We start from the raw sequence: 14452 nt of genomic DNA on the forward strand, positions 1-14452 counted from the left end.
TCGGAGACGGCTGCTGCTCCAAGCAGTGCAGTGTGCGGAGGCCTGCATCTCGCGACAAACCTCCACCAGCAAACAGTGCTGGTCCTGACTCGAGACACGGCACAACCTCCCCGGGCCAGGAGGCCGCCACAGCCCACAGGCAGCTCTGCAGGGGCAGGAGTGGACAGCCCTGTCCTGTACCACAGCCTGAGTGTGGCTCTGCAGGGGCAGGGGTGGATAGCCCCGTCCTGTACCACAGCCCACAGGCAGCTCTGCAGGGGCAGGAGTGGACAGCCTCGTTCTGTACCACGGCCTGAGTGGGTCTGCAGAGGCGGGGTGGACAGCCCAGTCCTGTGCCACGGCCTGAGTGGGTCTGCAGGGGCAGGGGTGGAGAGCTGTGTCCTGTACCACAGCCCGAGTGTGGGTCTGCAGGGGCAGGGGTGGACAGCCCAGTCCTGTGCCACGGCCTGAGCAGGGTTCCATGCTCACTGTGCGACCAGCCGCTGAGCCGTGGTGGTAGAGGACGGGGAACTCCTGGCTGTGAGCTGCCCGTCGTCGCCTGGTCACCCAGCGGCTCCCACCCCCCAGCTGGGCCTGACCCGAGACAGGGCCTGGGCGTGATGGAGAGTAACACATTCCAGAAGGAAGGCCCCTGCATTAGCAGTCTTTGGCTGTCAGAGCCGCGTGCATCTCGGTGCGCAGAGGACAAAGGACGGGTTCTGGGGCTGGGGCTGCATCCGGCACTTGACCTGGGAGTGGTGCTGAGGCCCCTGCGCCCCGGCCTGGGAGTCGCACGCTTGTCCCCAGCACCAGTACCTTGCCAGTGTGTGCACACATGAGCTCAACAGAAACCAGAGAAGGGGGCACTGCACCCTGCAGCAGCACTGGACTCAGTCCGGGCAGGACGTGGGGACTCTCACCCACGCAGGACTGCAGGCCAGGCGTGTCCCCCGAGCACTCACCTCACCACGGGGTCACTCAGGTCACTGTAGATGTTGATGCGGCCGACAAACCTGGCGGGGGAAGCCACGTTACTGGGCAGTGCCAGTGGTCCTGTCCCTGACAGGACGCTCTGCCATGTCCCTCTCCGCCTCCAGAGGGCAGCAGTGAGCTCTGGGGAGCCAGGGGCTCCACCGCGCTGCCTGCCGCCCCCTTGCTGATCTCCTGTCCCGAGAGGCTGGGCTCAGGGCTCAGCTGGCGCCCCTTACCCACGGTTTAGATTGCAACCTGAAGAAAACCTGGCTCGTTCCTCTCGGTCACTTTGAGCGCGTGTACAGAAAGCTGCACATCTGCAGGCTGCACATGTCTGACCTGGCCTAGCGTGTTCGGGAGCAGTGACATGCGTGCCCTCCCAACAACCACAAGGCCAGGCTGGCACGAGAGGCGACCCAGGACCCCGCTTACTTGTAGAGGTCAGGCTGGGGCTGCTCACACTCGATGGTAGCCTGCAGCCCCCCGATCTCCTCCTCCGTGCGGAACCCCTTCGTGTCCTGGACGGCGTAGTGAGTCTGCAAATGACACGGAGCGTGAGAGTGGCCCTGCCACCCGCACCAGCATGGCACTGGGCTCCACTGCGGTGCTCACTGACAAACCTGGCTCACGTGCACAGTAGGGCTGCTCACACATGGGCCTGGCTCATGTGGGGCAAGACGCACAGTAGGGCTGCTCACACACGGGCCTGGTTCACCCGGGACAAGACGCACAGTAGGGCTGCTCACACATGGGCCTGGCTCCCCAGGGAGAACACACACAGTAGGGCTGCTCACACACGGGCCTGGCTCACCCGGGAGCACACACACAGTAGGGCTGCTCACACACGGGCCTGGCTCACCAGGGACAAGGCGGTGGTAACGTGGCACAGCAGGGTGCCAGGAGATTTCACGCTCCCTCCTCAGTCTTCCCCTGCAGACCACCTGGATGCACGGCCGCGCCGGGCGCTCTGGAACCTACACTGGACCTGTCCCCATCGCAGCGGCTGCCACTCAGCTCAGGTGCAGGAGCTGCACCCTCAGGTCCTCTCACACTGCCCTGCAGGTCACGGCAGCGGGGGCAGGTACTGTGAATCGGCCACCCGCTGCACTTGCCCTTAGCTGCTGGCGTGTGCATACACGGCGCTCACCTGCCTTCACCCTGCTGCCCGGGGGCCCCTTGTAGACACCGCGAGCCTGGGAGCACCTGAGCAGGGCTTGGTGGGTGTGGGGCCAGAACAAGGGGGGTGTGGCCACTGCACCATCACCACCACCACGCAGAGCACCCAGGCGCTCACCGCGTCACAGCACCTTGGGGGAGCCCTAATCGTATCCCCACTGGAGCCCTGACAGACCTGCCCTATATCACAGACGTGAAGTCCGGAGAGGGTAAAGGCACCCACAGCTGCGTGACCAGTCAGGACCCCTCCCACACTCTACTCTGGCCTTCAGAACGGGGTTCACACAACTCCAGTCCCCCGAGCCAAACCCGGCGCAGAGAAGCACGGCCGAGAACACACCATGAAAACGGAGTCCAGGCATGCCCATCCCACTGTCCTCTGGCCTGGACCAGGGCAGCGGCCACCCCCTCATCCGGACGGAGGGACACACCTAGAGGCACACAGCGCCCATCACTCGTGTCTGAGCCTGCCCAGCTGCCTTTGGTCACAGGACAGTGTCCTGAGGGCAGCACTGCCCACGGAGGCCTGGGCAGCTGGGCCCTTGACCTCCTCCCAGGCTCCAGCTCACGACAGGTCCCGAGTCACCCAAGGACCCCCACTCCCCAGAAGGGCTGCTGCCCACGAGTTCTCCCGGGACAGGGAGGTGCCACACGGGAGATGTGAAGCCCACAGGGCTACAGGCGGTGACGTCACAAATCACTCATGACACTGGCAAGCTCGGGGGCCTTCGGGGAGAAAGCTCCCAACCCAGGGTGGACTGGGACGCTCACTGCTCAGTGGTGGCTTTGTAAATTAATGTCATGGACACAGCTGAAGCCCCCCAGCCTTGCTCATGTCCATCACGTCCCTGGAAAATTTTACTTCATAAAAATTAAAAATTTAAAAACCAGTGGTGCCATGTGTTTCTTTTACGATTGCTAATTATAACTTCTACAGCATCACCTTCCAGTTCAGGACTCCTTACAGAGCAGAAGAATTAACTCCAAATCCTCATTAAGACACTGTTAACAAAAAGACACTCGCCGAAGACACACGTATGACCTGGGTGTGGCAGGTGGGGACACTCACGCTGACTCACGAAACACCAGCCGTTAGCATTCCAATAACCAATCCGTGGACCCTAAATGACTCGGCTCCGGGGAGGCAAGCCGTAACCCAAGGTGGTCTAAGGTCACAGACCTGAGGGGCAGCAGGTAAAAGGTGGGGAAGACCTTGCTCCCCAGGTTTCCATGGTAACCACTGCAGCCAGACACTCTCAGGCCACACAGCTACGCCTCGCGTGAAGGTGCATGGGTGACACGGCTGGAACCCCGGAAGTGAGGCACGGTACCTTGTGGCTGGACTCGCCGTCCAAGCTGGCCGTGGTGACGTGGCAGGTGCCGTCGGCCCGGTTGCTGGACAGGAAGATCAGGTCACAGGGAAACGTCTCGTCCTCCTTGACCATGACGATGTCCCCCACCTACAGCACAGACCACAGGAGCGCCAGTGAGAACCGCGCCTCCACGCATCCCGTCTGATTCAGGGCCCACCACGGTGCTCGCCCAGGAAGCCCCGTGCATGTGGGTCTGACAAGGGGCCTGCACAGACCTGCCCAGGGCTGGGCGGCGCCAACGCGGGGCTGACAGCCCACTGCAGTGAAGCCATGGGCAAGCGTCCTGAACCGAGGACCAAGCAGCACGAGTCCCAGTGGTCCACGCCAGTGGCTGTGCGGGAAGGACGCCTCGGAAGGTGCTTCCTCAGCCATCTCAGAACTCTGCCAACGTGCAGACATCGGCCACCAGACCCCGTGCACGGCACGGCAGCGGGAAGTTCTCAAACTGACAGTGTGTGTCAGGCGAGCGTTTCAACACAGGCCGCCCTGATTTGCACCTGCCAGATCCCGTCAGCAAGGAGGGCGTCTCCGACACAACTGGAGGGTCCTCTCCCAACGGTGCACAGACGTGTGTTTGGAGGGGAAGAGATCCCCACACACCCACCGCCTGGTCAGGGCTCCTGGGGACACATGCCCTGCTTCCGCCCACACAGCACACGGGGCCCCTGTACAGCACACGGGAGGCACAGCTCACACGCATCTCTGTGAACACTGAACCCACAGGGGTCCCCCTGTAAGTGGCCTCTGTGCTCAGTGACAGCCCTGTCACAGCCCCAGCAGGGGGCTTCACAGACGCGGGTGCACGTGGAAGGGGCAGAAGCTGGCACTGCCGAGATCACACAGGCAGGTGGGAATGACGTCCATCCCCGTGGGGGCTGGCCAGGCAGCTGCCGGCATGGGGCGGGTGGGGCTGGGGTGCAGACCAGCTGAGCAGTCAGAACCCAGAACAGACCTGACCTGATGGTGGCACAAAAACCAATTTAACGAAGGATGCTGGGGCGAATGGCTGTCCAGAGGGGTGATCTCTGACCAAGGCTCACCCCGTGGACAGAGACTAAGTCAGAACCAGTCACAAGCTTACACGTAAAACAGAAAAATGCAAAACTTTCAGAAAATCATAGCAGAAAAATCTCTGGGCTCCAGGCTAAGCAAAGGCCACCAAGAGCACAGTGCTGAGACAAAGGGTGGAGAACATGCAAGATCCTGGTTATGCCACGATGGACAGCGGCCCGGGGGTAGAGGCTGCGAGATCCTGGTTATGTGCCGATGGACAGTGGCCTGAGGGTAGGGGCTGCGAGATCCTGGTTATGCCACGATGGACAGCGGCCCGGGGGTAGAGGCTGTGAGATCCTGGTTATGTGCCGATGGACAGCGGCCCGGGGGTAGAGGCTGTGAGATCCTGGTTATGTGCCGATGGACAGCGGCCCAGGGGTAGAGGCTGCGAGATCCTGGTTATGTGCCAATGGACAGCGGCCCGGGGATAGAGGCTGCGAGATCCTGGTTATGTGCTGATGGACAGCGGCCCAGGGGTAGAGGTTGTGAGATCCTGGTTATGCCACGATGGACAGTGGCCCGGGGGTAGAGGAGCAGACTCCGGAGTGTGTGCCGAGATCCCTTGCGATGCCACCTCAAGAAGCAAACCCAGGCCGCCCTTCTGCAGCAGGCGCCTGCAGTCCCGGGGGACCAGGCCATTGCCCATGGAGACAGAGTGCTCAGCACTCTGCTCTAAGGAAGGCACGACTGGGCCGGCATCGTGGTGTGGCAGGTAAGCTGCTGCCCACGACACCAGCATCCCACGGGGGCACTGGTTCATGTCCCGGCTGCTCCACTGCCAATCCCACTCCCTGCTAACAGCCTGGGAAAGCAGTGGAGGATGGCCCAAGTGCCTGAGCCCCGGATACCCTTGTGGGAGGCCTGGAGGAGGCTGCTGGCTCCTGGCTCCGGCTTGGCTCAGGGCTGGCCATTGCAGCCATATGGGGAGTGACCCAGCAAATGGAAGATCTCTGTCTCTCCCTCTCTCTCTAACTCTTTTGAATAAACATTCATCTGAGAACACGGGCAGCTGTACAGAGGAGACAAAACTGTCACACTCAAGATCGTGGACGGGGCCTCGGCTCCAAGCTGTGGGTATAGACAGCCCACAGCCGGAGCTGCAGCAGCGAAGGCTTTCAAGGAAAACGCCCAGAGCACAACGTTCAGAACCAAAGCTGGCAGCCATGCTTACCCGTAGACATTCAGAACCAAAGCTGGCAGCCATGCTTACCGCAGACGTTCAGAACCAAAGCTGGCAGCCATGCTTACCCGTAGACGTTCAGAACCAAAGCTGGCAGCCATGCTTACCCGCAGACGTTCAGAACCAAAGCTGGCAGCCATGCTTACCCGCAGCTTCCGACTCTGCTTCCGAACAAGCTTGCTGTGCTGAATGAAATGGACTGGACACTGGTTCATGGCGTTGTCTGCTTTATGGCGAAGCCAGTCTTCATAACCCTGAACAGAGGGCGCAAGGCACACGGGTGACTAGGTTTTAACACAGCTGTAGCCTGCAGGGTGCATTTGTTCAAAATGAGGGCCAGGCTACCCCACACGGCACGGACACTGCTCCACGCAGATTCGCCTCACTTGAAACATTTTTACTTATAACTGACACAGATCTGTCACTACACTTCTGCACATATCCAAGACAGGATTAATGCCTGAAAAGAACACATCTCAGCAGGACTCAGGACTCCGCTACGACACACACGGCGTCCAGGACCCCGCACTCCTCTGGGCGATTCATGGTCCCTGCCCCCCACACTCAGTGCCTGCTCTTCAGACTCGCACACTGGAAGGTCTTCAAATGCTACGGAATCAGCTAACAACACTGTTGTCCCAGTGCTACGGAATCAGGTGACACTGTTGTCCCAGTGCATAGTATTGGGTGACGCTGTTGTCCCAGTGCATGGTATTGGGTGACGCTGTTGTCCTAATGCATATCAGGTGACACTGTTGTCCCAGTGCATAGTATTGGGTGACGCTGTTGTCCCAGTGCATAGTATTGGGTGACGCTGTTGTCCTAATGCATATCAGGTGACACTGTTGTCCCAGTGCATGGTATTGGGTGACGCTGTTGTCCTAATGCATATCAGGTGACACTGTTGTCCCAGTGCATGGTATTGAGTGATGCTATTGTCCTAATGCATATCAGGTGACACTGTTGTCCCAATGCTACGGAATCAGGTGACGCTATTGTCCCAGTGCATGGTATTGGGCGACACTGTTGGCCTATTGCATGGTATCGGGTGATACTGTTGTCCAATGCTATGGAATCAAATGATGCTGTTTTTCCAACGTATGGATCAGGTGACACTGTTGTCCCAATGCATAGTACTGGGTGACACTATTGTCCTGTTGTATGGTAACGGGTAACGCTGTTGTCCTTATGAATAGCATTGGGTGACACTGTTGTCCTACTGCATGGTATTGGGTGATGCTATCGTCCTAATGCTATGGATGAGGTGACACTGTTGTCCTAATGCACGGATCGGTAATGCTGCCGTCCCACTGCTATGGTTCAGGTGACGCTGTTGTCCCAACACTATGCCATCAGTTCACACACACTGTTGCTCTAATGCATGGTGTCAGATCACACACTCTGTTGCTCTAATGCATGGTGTCAGATCACACACTCTGTTGCTCCCATCTGCACTTCCAGAACAGAAGTGAGAAATAAAACTCAAAACCAACAGTAAGTAACTCTTCAATGCTTCCCACAGCCTTGTGTTTCAAAAGCACGAATCCAGACACACTGAAGACTAACTAGACTGCAGGATGCCAGCAGCCCTCTGCAAGCCCACCCCTGCCCTGTGCTGGGCACACAGGGACCGGTCTGCAGCCTCGGCGACTCCACAGCAGTCAGTCTGCCTTCTGTCCCCACCCCGCCTGTGTCCCCAAGCGGCTGCACTCAGTGCCATGTGCAGGATGTTCCGGATGTTTCTATGAAGACCAGCGTCAAAGAAGCACAGCTTACCGGAAAGAATCTGGCCATCAAGAGTTACATTAGAGGTTTTCATTTTGCAAATTATTCCAATGTCTCAAATAAAAGCCAACCTAAAACCACTGATGTGCAAATATCACCAGTCCAAAAGTTGGCAGCAGATAAGGAACTTGAACCCAGAATGTATGAAAAATTTTTACAGCAAATGCATAAAAGAACAAGAGATGCAAGTGAAAAATGAGCAGAGTTCAAGGAAGACAGAGAAGCAGGTGGGCAACAGGCAGAGGAGGAGAGGCTCAGCACACTGTCACCAGGGACGCGGACACAGACGCTGTGACAGACTGGAGAACGGAGAAGCACAGCACCATGCACCCCACGTCACACGGCACCAGGCAGGCCCTCAGAACACTGGAGCTAGTCCACTCCCACGTGTGGACACAGCATCTGTCTACTCCTAAACACGATCCCCACGAGACCCACACACACATACCCTAAGCGATGCCACTCCCAAGAGACATCAAGGGAATGACCTCAAATGTTTGGGTGCAGAAGAATGGATACGGAAACATGGGTACCGCCTTGCTTAGGAAGGCCACAGCACGGACACCTGCCACAGTGCTGATTGACCTGGGACATCACGCTGAGTGAAGGCACCGGTCACCAAAGCCAGCTGCTGTGCGGTTCTGCCCGCACGAAGTGACCACAGCAGGAGAACCTACAGGAGCAGAGGGCTCAGCCTGTGCGCGGGGCCAGACGGGGAGGGAAAGAGGAGTGACCACTCGGGTGCTGGGTCTCTGTATCGGGTGATAAAGACGTTGTGCACGGAGACAGCAGAGAGACCGCAGCACTCCTGGGAGAAGTGGAAGGTGGGGAGAACCTGAGACTCGTTCTGCACGGTGGTCCCTGGCTCATGGCCCATGTCACAGGGCACCAGGTGGGCCAGCACGCTGCCAGAGGGTCTCCATCCCAGACCTCGGCAAGGAGCTGGATCTGGGCTCGCACAGCCGAGGACACGGGGGTCGGCGACTCGCAGGGAGGGGCGTGGCCTCGGCTGGCTCAGGGTGTGAGGACCACCACTACTGCTCAAATTCGGAGGACGGCAGACCAGCAACCGCGACACCCGCCCGCTCTTACTCCAGATCAAAACCGTTACCAACACAGATTTCTGGGCGTTCTCTGCAAGCTAACCTAACAGACCAGTGGCTCTGCTTGGTAGGACAGCACCACCCAGCGAAGCTGACGACGTCGCTCCCTCCCATCTGCAACCCCTTACCTGCTTGATGGCTGTGACGGTGATGACAAAGAAGAGGGGCAGCCCGCTGGTCACGGGACTGGTGGGCGTGTCGATGATGAGCTGCAGGTGAAAGGGAGCATCCTCAGCACCACCTGGGAGGACCTGAGGTGGGCGGGCCGCCCCCGCCGGCACCGGCTCTTCCCATCTTAAGCCACGGTGCTGGTCGCCCACTGTAGCCCCGCACGGGTGGTGGGCAGGTGGGCGGCACATCCTGCCGCCCTGCCCACCACCACGCCGCGGGCACGGTCCTATAACTGAGCCGTGCTTGCAGAAACTGGGCGGCAAACAGCAGAGACACATGTCCGATGGCCGCATTCTGCTTCACTGCTCCCTCTGCGTCTGGCGGCACGGTTTACGCTACGGGACGGCTGCACACTGGGGAGTGTGAGCAGTCCTCCAGCACGGCTGGCACGCCGCTGCCAGCTCACTCCCTGCTGCGTCTCTGTTCAGACGCAGGGCTCAGCATCCCCACTGCTTGCCAAGGCCCGGGGTCCCCACCACACGCCCACAGAGCCCTCCCACGTGTCTCCGCCTCAGAGGCCTCAGAGCAGACGCACTCTGTCCTTGAAAAGAAAGGAACGGACGTGGGCAGGGCACCGGGCCTGCGCCTGTTTATGAGCGAGCCGTACGTCAATCACCGAGACGGACGCGTCCCCTATGCAGATTTACGTCAGCCAGTGATGACCACCATCAGCCTTACCTGCACCAGAAATATGATAAGAAAATAGAAGTTGGCGATTCTTCTGAATTGCTCAAACAGGTTCTTGGGTATGAAGTTCCAAAACGTATACTGCAGGAAAGAGGACAAGAACACACCATTTCGTCAGATTTGCCTTCCTGGGGCTACATGTAGCACTGGATCTCCAAGCACAGTTTAGTGCTTTTAACGTAAAGGTTTCATTTTAGGCATAAAACTCATTGTTCAAAATTGGTCGTTTTTTTAAGATTTATTTATTTATTTGAAAGGCAGAGTTACAGAAAGGCAGAGGCAGAAGCAAAGACAAACAGATAGAAGTCCTCCATCTTGTGGTTCTCTCCACAAATGGCTGCGATGGCCGGATCTGAAGCCAGGAACCAAGAGCTTCTTCCAGGTCTCCCACGCGGGTGCAGGGGCCCAAGGACTTGGGCCATCTTCCACTGCTTTCCAGGGCATAGCAGAGAGCTGGATCAGAAATGGAGCATCCAGGTCTCAAACTGGTGCCCGTATGGGATGCCGACACTGAAGGTGGTGGCTTTACCCATTATGCCACAGTGCCGGCCCTGGAGTGTTTCTTGACCACCACAGAGACTGAATGTGTGCTCCCACACCTGGCGTGGAACTCAGGGTAAAATGCAGAGCAGCCCAGCAGCTGTCTCACCACGCACACGGCTTTCGTAAGCCACAGCCTACGACCGCACGGCCAGCAGCGTCCTCGTGGTTTCCCTTGTCTGTGACTGCGGGGCTGCAAGCCTGTCTGCAGTCCTGGCAGGACAGGAGAGGAGGGGCTGTCTCAGGGACCCCCTCCTCAGGGGTGTGAGCGACACCACTGTCCAGGTGCCGTTAACCTGCAGTGGAAGCTGAGCCTGGAGGCCGACTTTGCCTGCGGCTGTGGGCAGGGGCCGAGCCCCGGGCAAGCGCTCCACAAGCCTGTCCTGGGTCTTCTGGTCCGTCCACAGTTGTCCCCGATGCGAGCCTCAGGGTCCCCGCAGGGCTGAGGCTGCCGCTGGCCTAGTCCTCATGCTCCCACTCACGCGGAGAAGTGCCAGGAACACTGACCGCGGACGCCTGGCACAAGCCTGGCACAGCCCTGACTGCCCGCTGGGTGTGAATGTGGCTTTTCTGTAAATCTGAGGGAAGATCTTGTCTCTTCAATGGGTTTAATGAGAAAGTGACTTTCCACTGACTTTTCAAAGGAGCTATGAAGGAAATATCAAAGTTATTACGTAACCGTGGCACGTGTGTCTCCTGTGTCTGTGGCCAGCACAGAAAGATCCTTCATTCCTCACCCATTTCTTCTCTAGAAAACACCAACTCCCAAGTGGTACCAGGGCTAGGGCCCCGCCCAAGAAAGCCAACCTATCCCCAGCACCCAGGCCCATGTATTCATCACCCACCAGTTAACCCAAAAATCCCCAAAGTCCTGTAAGATGTCACTCCGCAGCAAAGGCACATCAGCGCCAAATTCTACTCAAGATTCCGTCTTTCAGGGCGGGACTGGTCCAGCCTGGGACACCACATCCGAGTGCCGGAGCGCAGGCCCTGGCCACTCCACGTCCAGCTCCCTGCCACCGTGCGCCCTGGAGGCAGCAAGTGAGCACGAGTACTCGGGTCCTGCACCACAACCAGCCTGAGTCCCAGGTCCAGCCTGGCTGGCGCAGGCACTGGGGAATGAGCCAGTAGAAGGGAGATCTCTCTATGTCTGTCTCTGCCTTTTAAATGAAAAGAGATGCAAACACTTTAAAGCCCTGGGTTCTATCAACTGGAATGTCTACAAGTGAGAGCCTCCTTCAGAAGGTGGAAGGGGCAGCGACGGGCGTGGGAGCCCTGGCCGGGAGGGGTCGGCTGCAGACACTGACGATGCTGCTCTCGGAGTGGCTGGGGAAGGTCCCTTCGGGCGAACTGTGACAACACGAGTGACAAGTGCAGCCTTCCCCATGCCGCCCCTGATGCAGTCTGAGGCTGCCTGCCCGAGGAGGCGGCACAAACGCCTGGCCTGGCTCCACCCCAACACCCCTCCCAGGCCGCTCCTGCTTCCTGCCAGGCACTTGGCAAGCTTCGGGTGGAAGCCCCTGAGGGAACGCCCACGCAGCCAGACCCACTCTGCTCTGCGAGCCCCGGCTCCGCACAGTAACTCACGTGAGCCAGGCTGTCAGAGGTGAACTTCTGAGGCAGCGCCCTAGAACCCAAACCCAACGAGCACTCGGAACTCGGGTGAGGCACTGGCCGCTAAAGCAAACAAAATGAGCTTCTAGTGAGGCACACACACACACACGGCTGACCAGAAAACACAGCACACACTCCGGGTAACTGTAACCTGGCTGACCCTACCTCACACAGTGAAGTGTGTGCACACAGACCTCACCCAGGATCCAGCTCCCTGACACAGCGCATACTCACCTCACCCAGGTCCAGCTCCCTGACACAGCACACACTCACCTCACCCAGGATCCAGCTCCCTGACCGGTGCACACTCACCTCACCCAGGATCCAGCTCCCTGACACAGTGCACACTCACCTCACCCAGGACCCAGCTCCCTGACACAGCGCACACTCACCTCACCCAGGATCCAGCTCCCTGACCGGTGCACACTCACCTCACCCAGGATCCAGCTCCCTGACACAGCGCACACTCACCTCACCCAGGACCCAGCTCCCTGACACAGCGCACACTCACCTCACCCAGGATCCAGCTCCCCAACACAGTGCACACTCACCTCACCTCACCCAGGATCCAGCTCCCGACACAGCGCACACTCACCTCACCCAGGATCCAGCTCCCTGACACAGCGCACACTCACCTCACCCAGGATCCAGCTCCCTGACACAGCGCACACTCACCTCACCCAGGATCCAGCTCCCTGACACAGTGCACACTCACCTCACCCAGGATCCAGCTCCCTGACACAGCGCACACTCACCTCACCTCACCCAGGATCCAGCTCCCTGACACAGCGCACACTCACCTCACCCAGGATCCAGCTCCCCGACACAGCACACACTCACCTCACCCAGGACCTAGCTCCCTGACACAGTGCACACTCACCTCACCCAGGATCCAGCTCCCTGACACAGCACACACTCACCTCACCTCACCCAGGATCCAGCTCCCTGACACAGTGCACACTCACCTCACCTCACCCAGGATCCAGCTCCCTGACACAGCGCACACTCACCTCACCCAGGATCCAGCTCCCTGACACAGTGCACACTCACCTCACCCAGGATCCAGCTCCCTGACACAGCGCACACTCACCTCACCCAGGATCCAGCTCCCTGACACAGCGCACACTCACCTCACCCAGGATCCAGCTCCCTGACCGGTGCACACTCACCTCACCCAGGATCCAGCTCCCTGACACAGTGCACACTCACCTCACCCAGGACCCAGCTCCCTGACACAGCGCACACTCACCTCACCCAGGATCCAGCTCCCCAACACAGTGCACACTCACCTCACCCAGGACCCAGCTCCCCGACACAGCGCACACTCACCTCACCCAGGACCCAGCTCCCTGACACAGCACACACTCACCTCACCCAGGATCCAGCTCCCTGACACAGTGCACACTCACCTCACCCAGGATCCAGCTCCCTGACACAGCGCACACTCACCTCACCCAGGACCCAGCTCCCTGACACAGCGCACACTCACCTCACCCAGGATCCAGCTCCCTGACACAGCGCACACTCACCTCACCCAGGATCCAGCTCCCTGACACAGCACACACTCACCTCACCTCACCCAGGATCCAGCTCCCGACACAGCGCACACTCACCTCACCTCACCCAGGATCCAGCTCCCTGACACAGCGCACACTCACCTCACCTCACCCAGGATCCAGCTCCCTGACACAGCACACACTCACCTCACCCAGGATCCAGCTCCCTGACACAGTGCACACTCACCTCACCCAGGATCCAGCTCCCTGACACAGTGCACACTCACCTCACCTCACCCAGGATCCAGCTCCCTGACACAGCGCACACTCACCTCACCCAGGATCCAGCTCCCTGACACAGCACACACTCACCTCACCCAGGATCCAGCTCCCTGACACAGCGCACACTCACCTCACCTCACCCAGGATCCAGCTCCCTGACACAGCGCACACTCACCTCACCTCACCCAGGATCCAGCTCCCTGACACAGCGCACACTCACCTCACCTCACCCAGGATCCAGCTCCCGACACAGCGCACACTCACCTCACCTCACCCAGGATCCAGCTCCCTGACACAGCGCACACTCACCTCACCCAGGATCCAGCTCCCTGACACAGCGCACACTCACCTCACCTCACCCAGGATCCAGCTCCCGACACAGCGCACACTCACCTCACCTCACCCAGGATCCAGCTCCCGACACAGCGCACACTCACCTCACCTCACCCAGGATCCAGCTCCCTGACACAGCGCACACTCACCTCACCCAGGATCCAGCTCCCTGACACAGCGCACACTCACCTCACCCAGGATCCAGTTCCCTGACACAGTGCACACTCACCTCACCTCACCCAGGATCCAGCTCCCGACACAGCGCACACTCACCTCACCTCACCCAGGATCCAGCTCCCTGACACAGCGCACACTCACCTCACCCAGGACCCAGCTCCCTGACACAGCGCACACTCACCTCACCCAGGATCCAGCTCCCTGACACAGCACACACTCACCTCACCCAGGATCCAGCTCCCTGACACAGTGCACACTCACCTCACCCAGGACCCAGCTCCCTGACACAGCGCACACTCACCTCACCCAGGATCCAGCTCCCTGACACAGCACACACTCACCTCACCTCACCCAGGATCCAGCTCCCGACACAGCGCACACTCACCTCACCTCACCCAGGATCCAGCTCCCTGACACAGCGCACACTCACCTCACCTCACCCAGGATCCAGCTCCCTGACACAGCACACACTCACCTCACCCAGGATCCAGCTCCCTGACACAGCACACACTCACCTCACCTCACCCAGGA

At 59.3% G+C, this 14452-nt stretch overlaps 1 protein-coding gene across 7 annotated transcripts in view; it reads right to left on the reverse strand.

Moving 5' to 3' along the window:
• Positions 1-14452, reverse strand: part of ATP11A (ATPase phospholipid transporting 11A) — a 132517-nt gene that overhangs the window by 53146 nt on the left and 64919 nt on the right. For all 7 annotated transcript variants that reach the window (XM_089303368.1, XM_089303371.1, XM_070048371.2 and 4 more), the window contains exons 3-8: positions 9471-9560; positions 8750-8830; positions 5880-5987; positions 3459-3587; positions 1384-1487; positions 942-992 (exon numbers count right to left, since the gene is read on the reverse strand). In XM_089303368.1, the coding sequence (XP_089159494.1) occupies positions 942-992; positions 1384-1487; positions 3459-3587; positions 5880-5987; positions 8750-8830; positions 9471-9560 (563 nt within the window). The remainder of the gene's footprint in view (positions 1-941; positions 993-1383; positions 1488-3458; positions 3588-5879; positions 5988-8749; positions 8831-9470; positions 9561-14452) is intronic.

The sequence above is a fragment of the Oryctolagus cuniculus genome, chromosome 9 (assembly GCF_051225735.1).
Source record: "Oryctolagus cuniculus isolate XC-2025 breed Fujian yellow rabbit chromosome 9, ASM5122573v1, whole genome shotgun sequence".
Classification (NCBI taxonomy): domain Eukaryota; kingdom Metazoa; phylum Chordata; class Mammalia; order Lagomorpha; family Leporidae; genus Oryctolagus; species Oryctolagus cuniculus.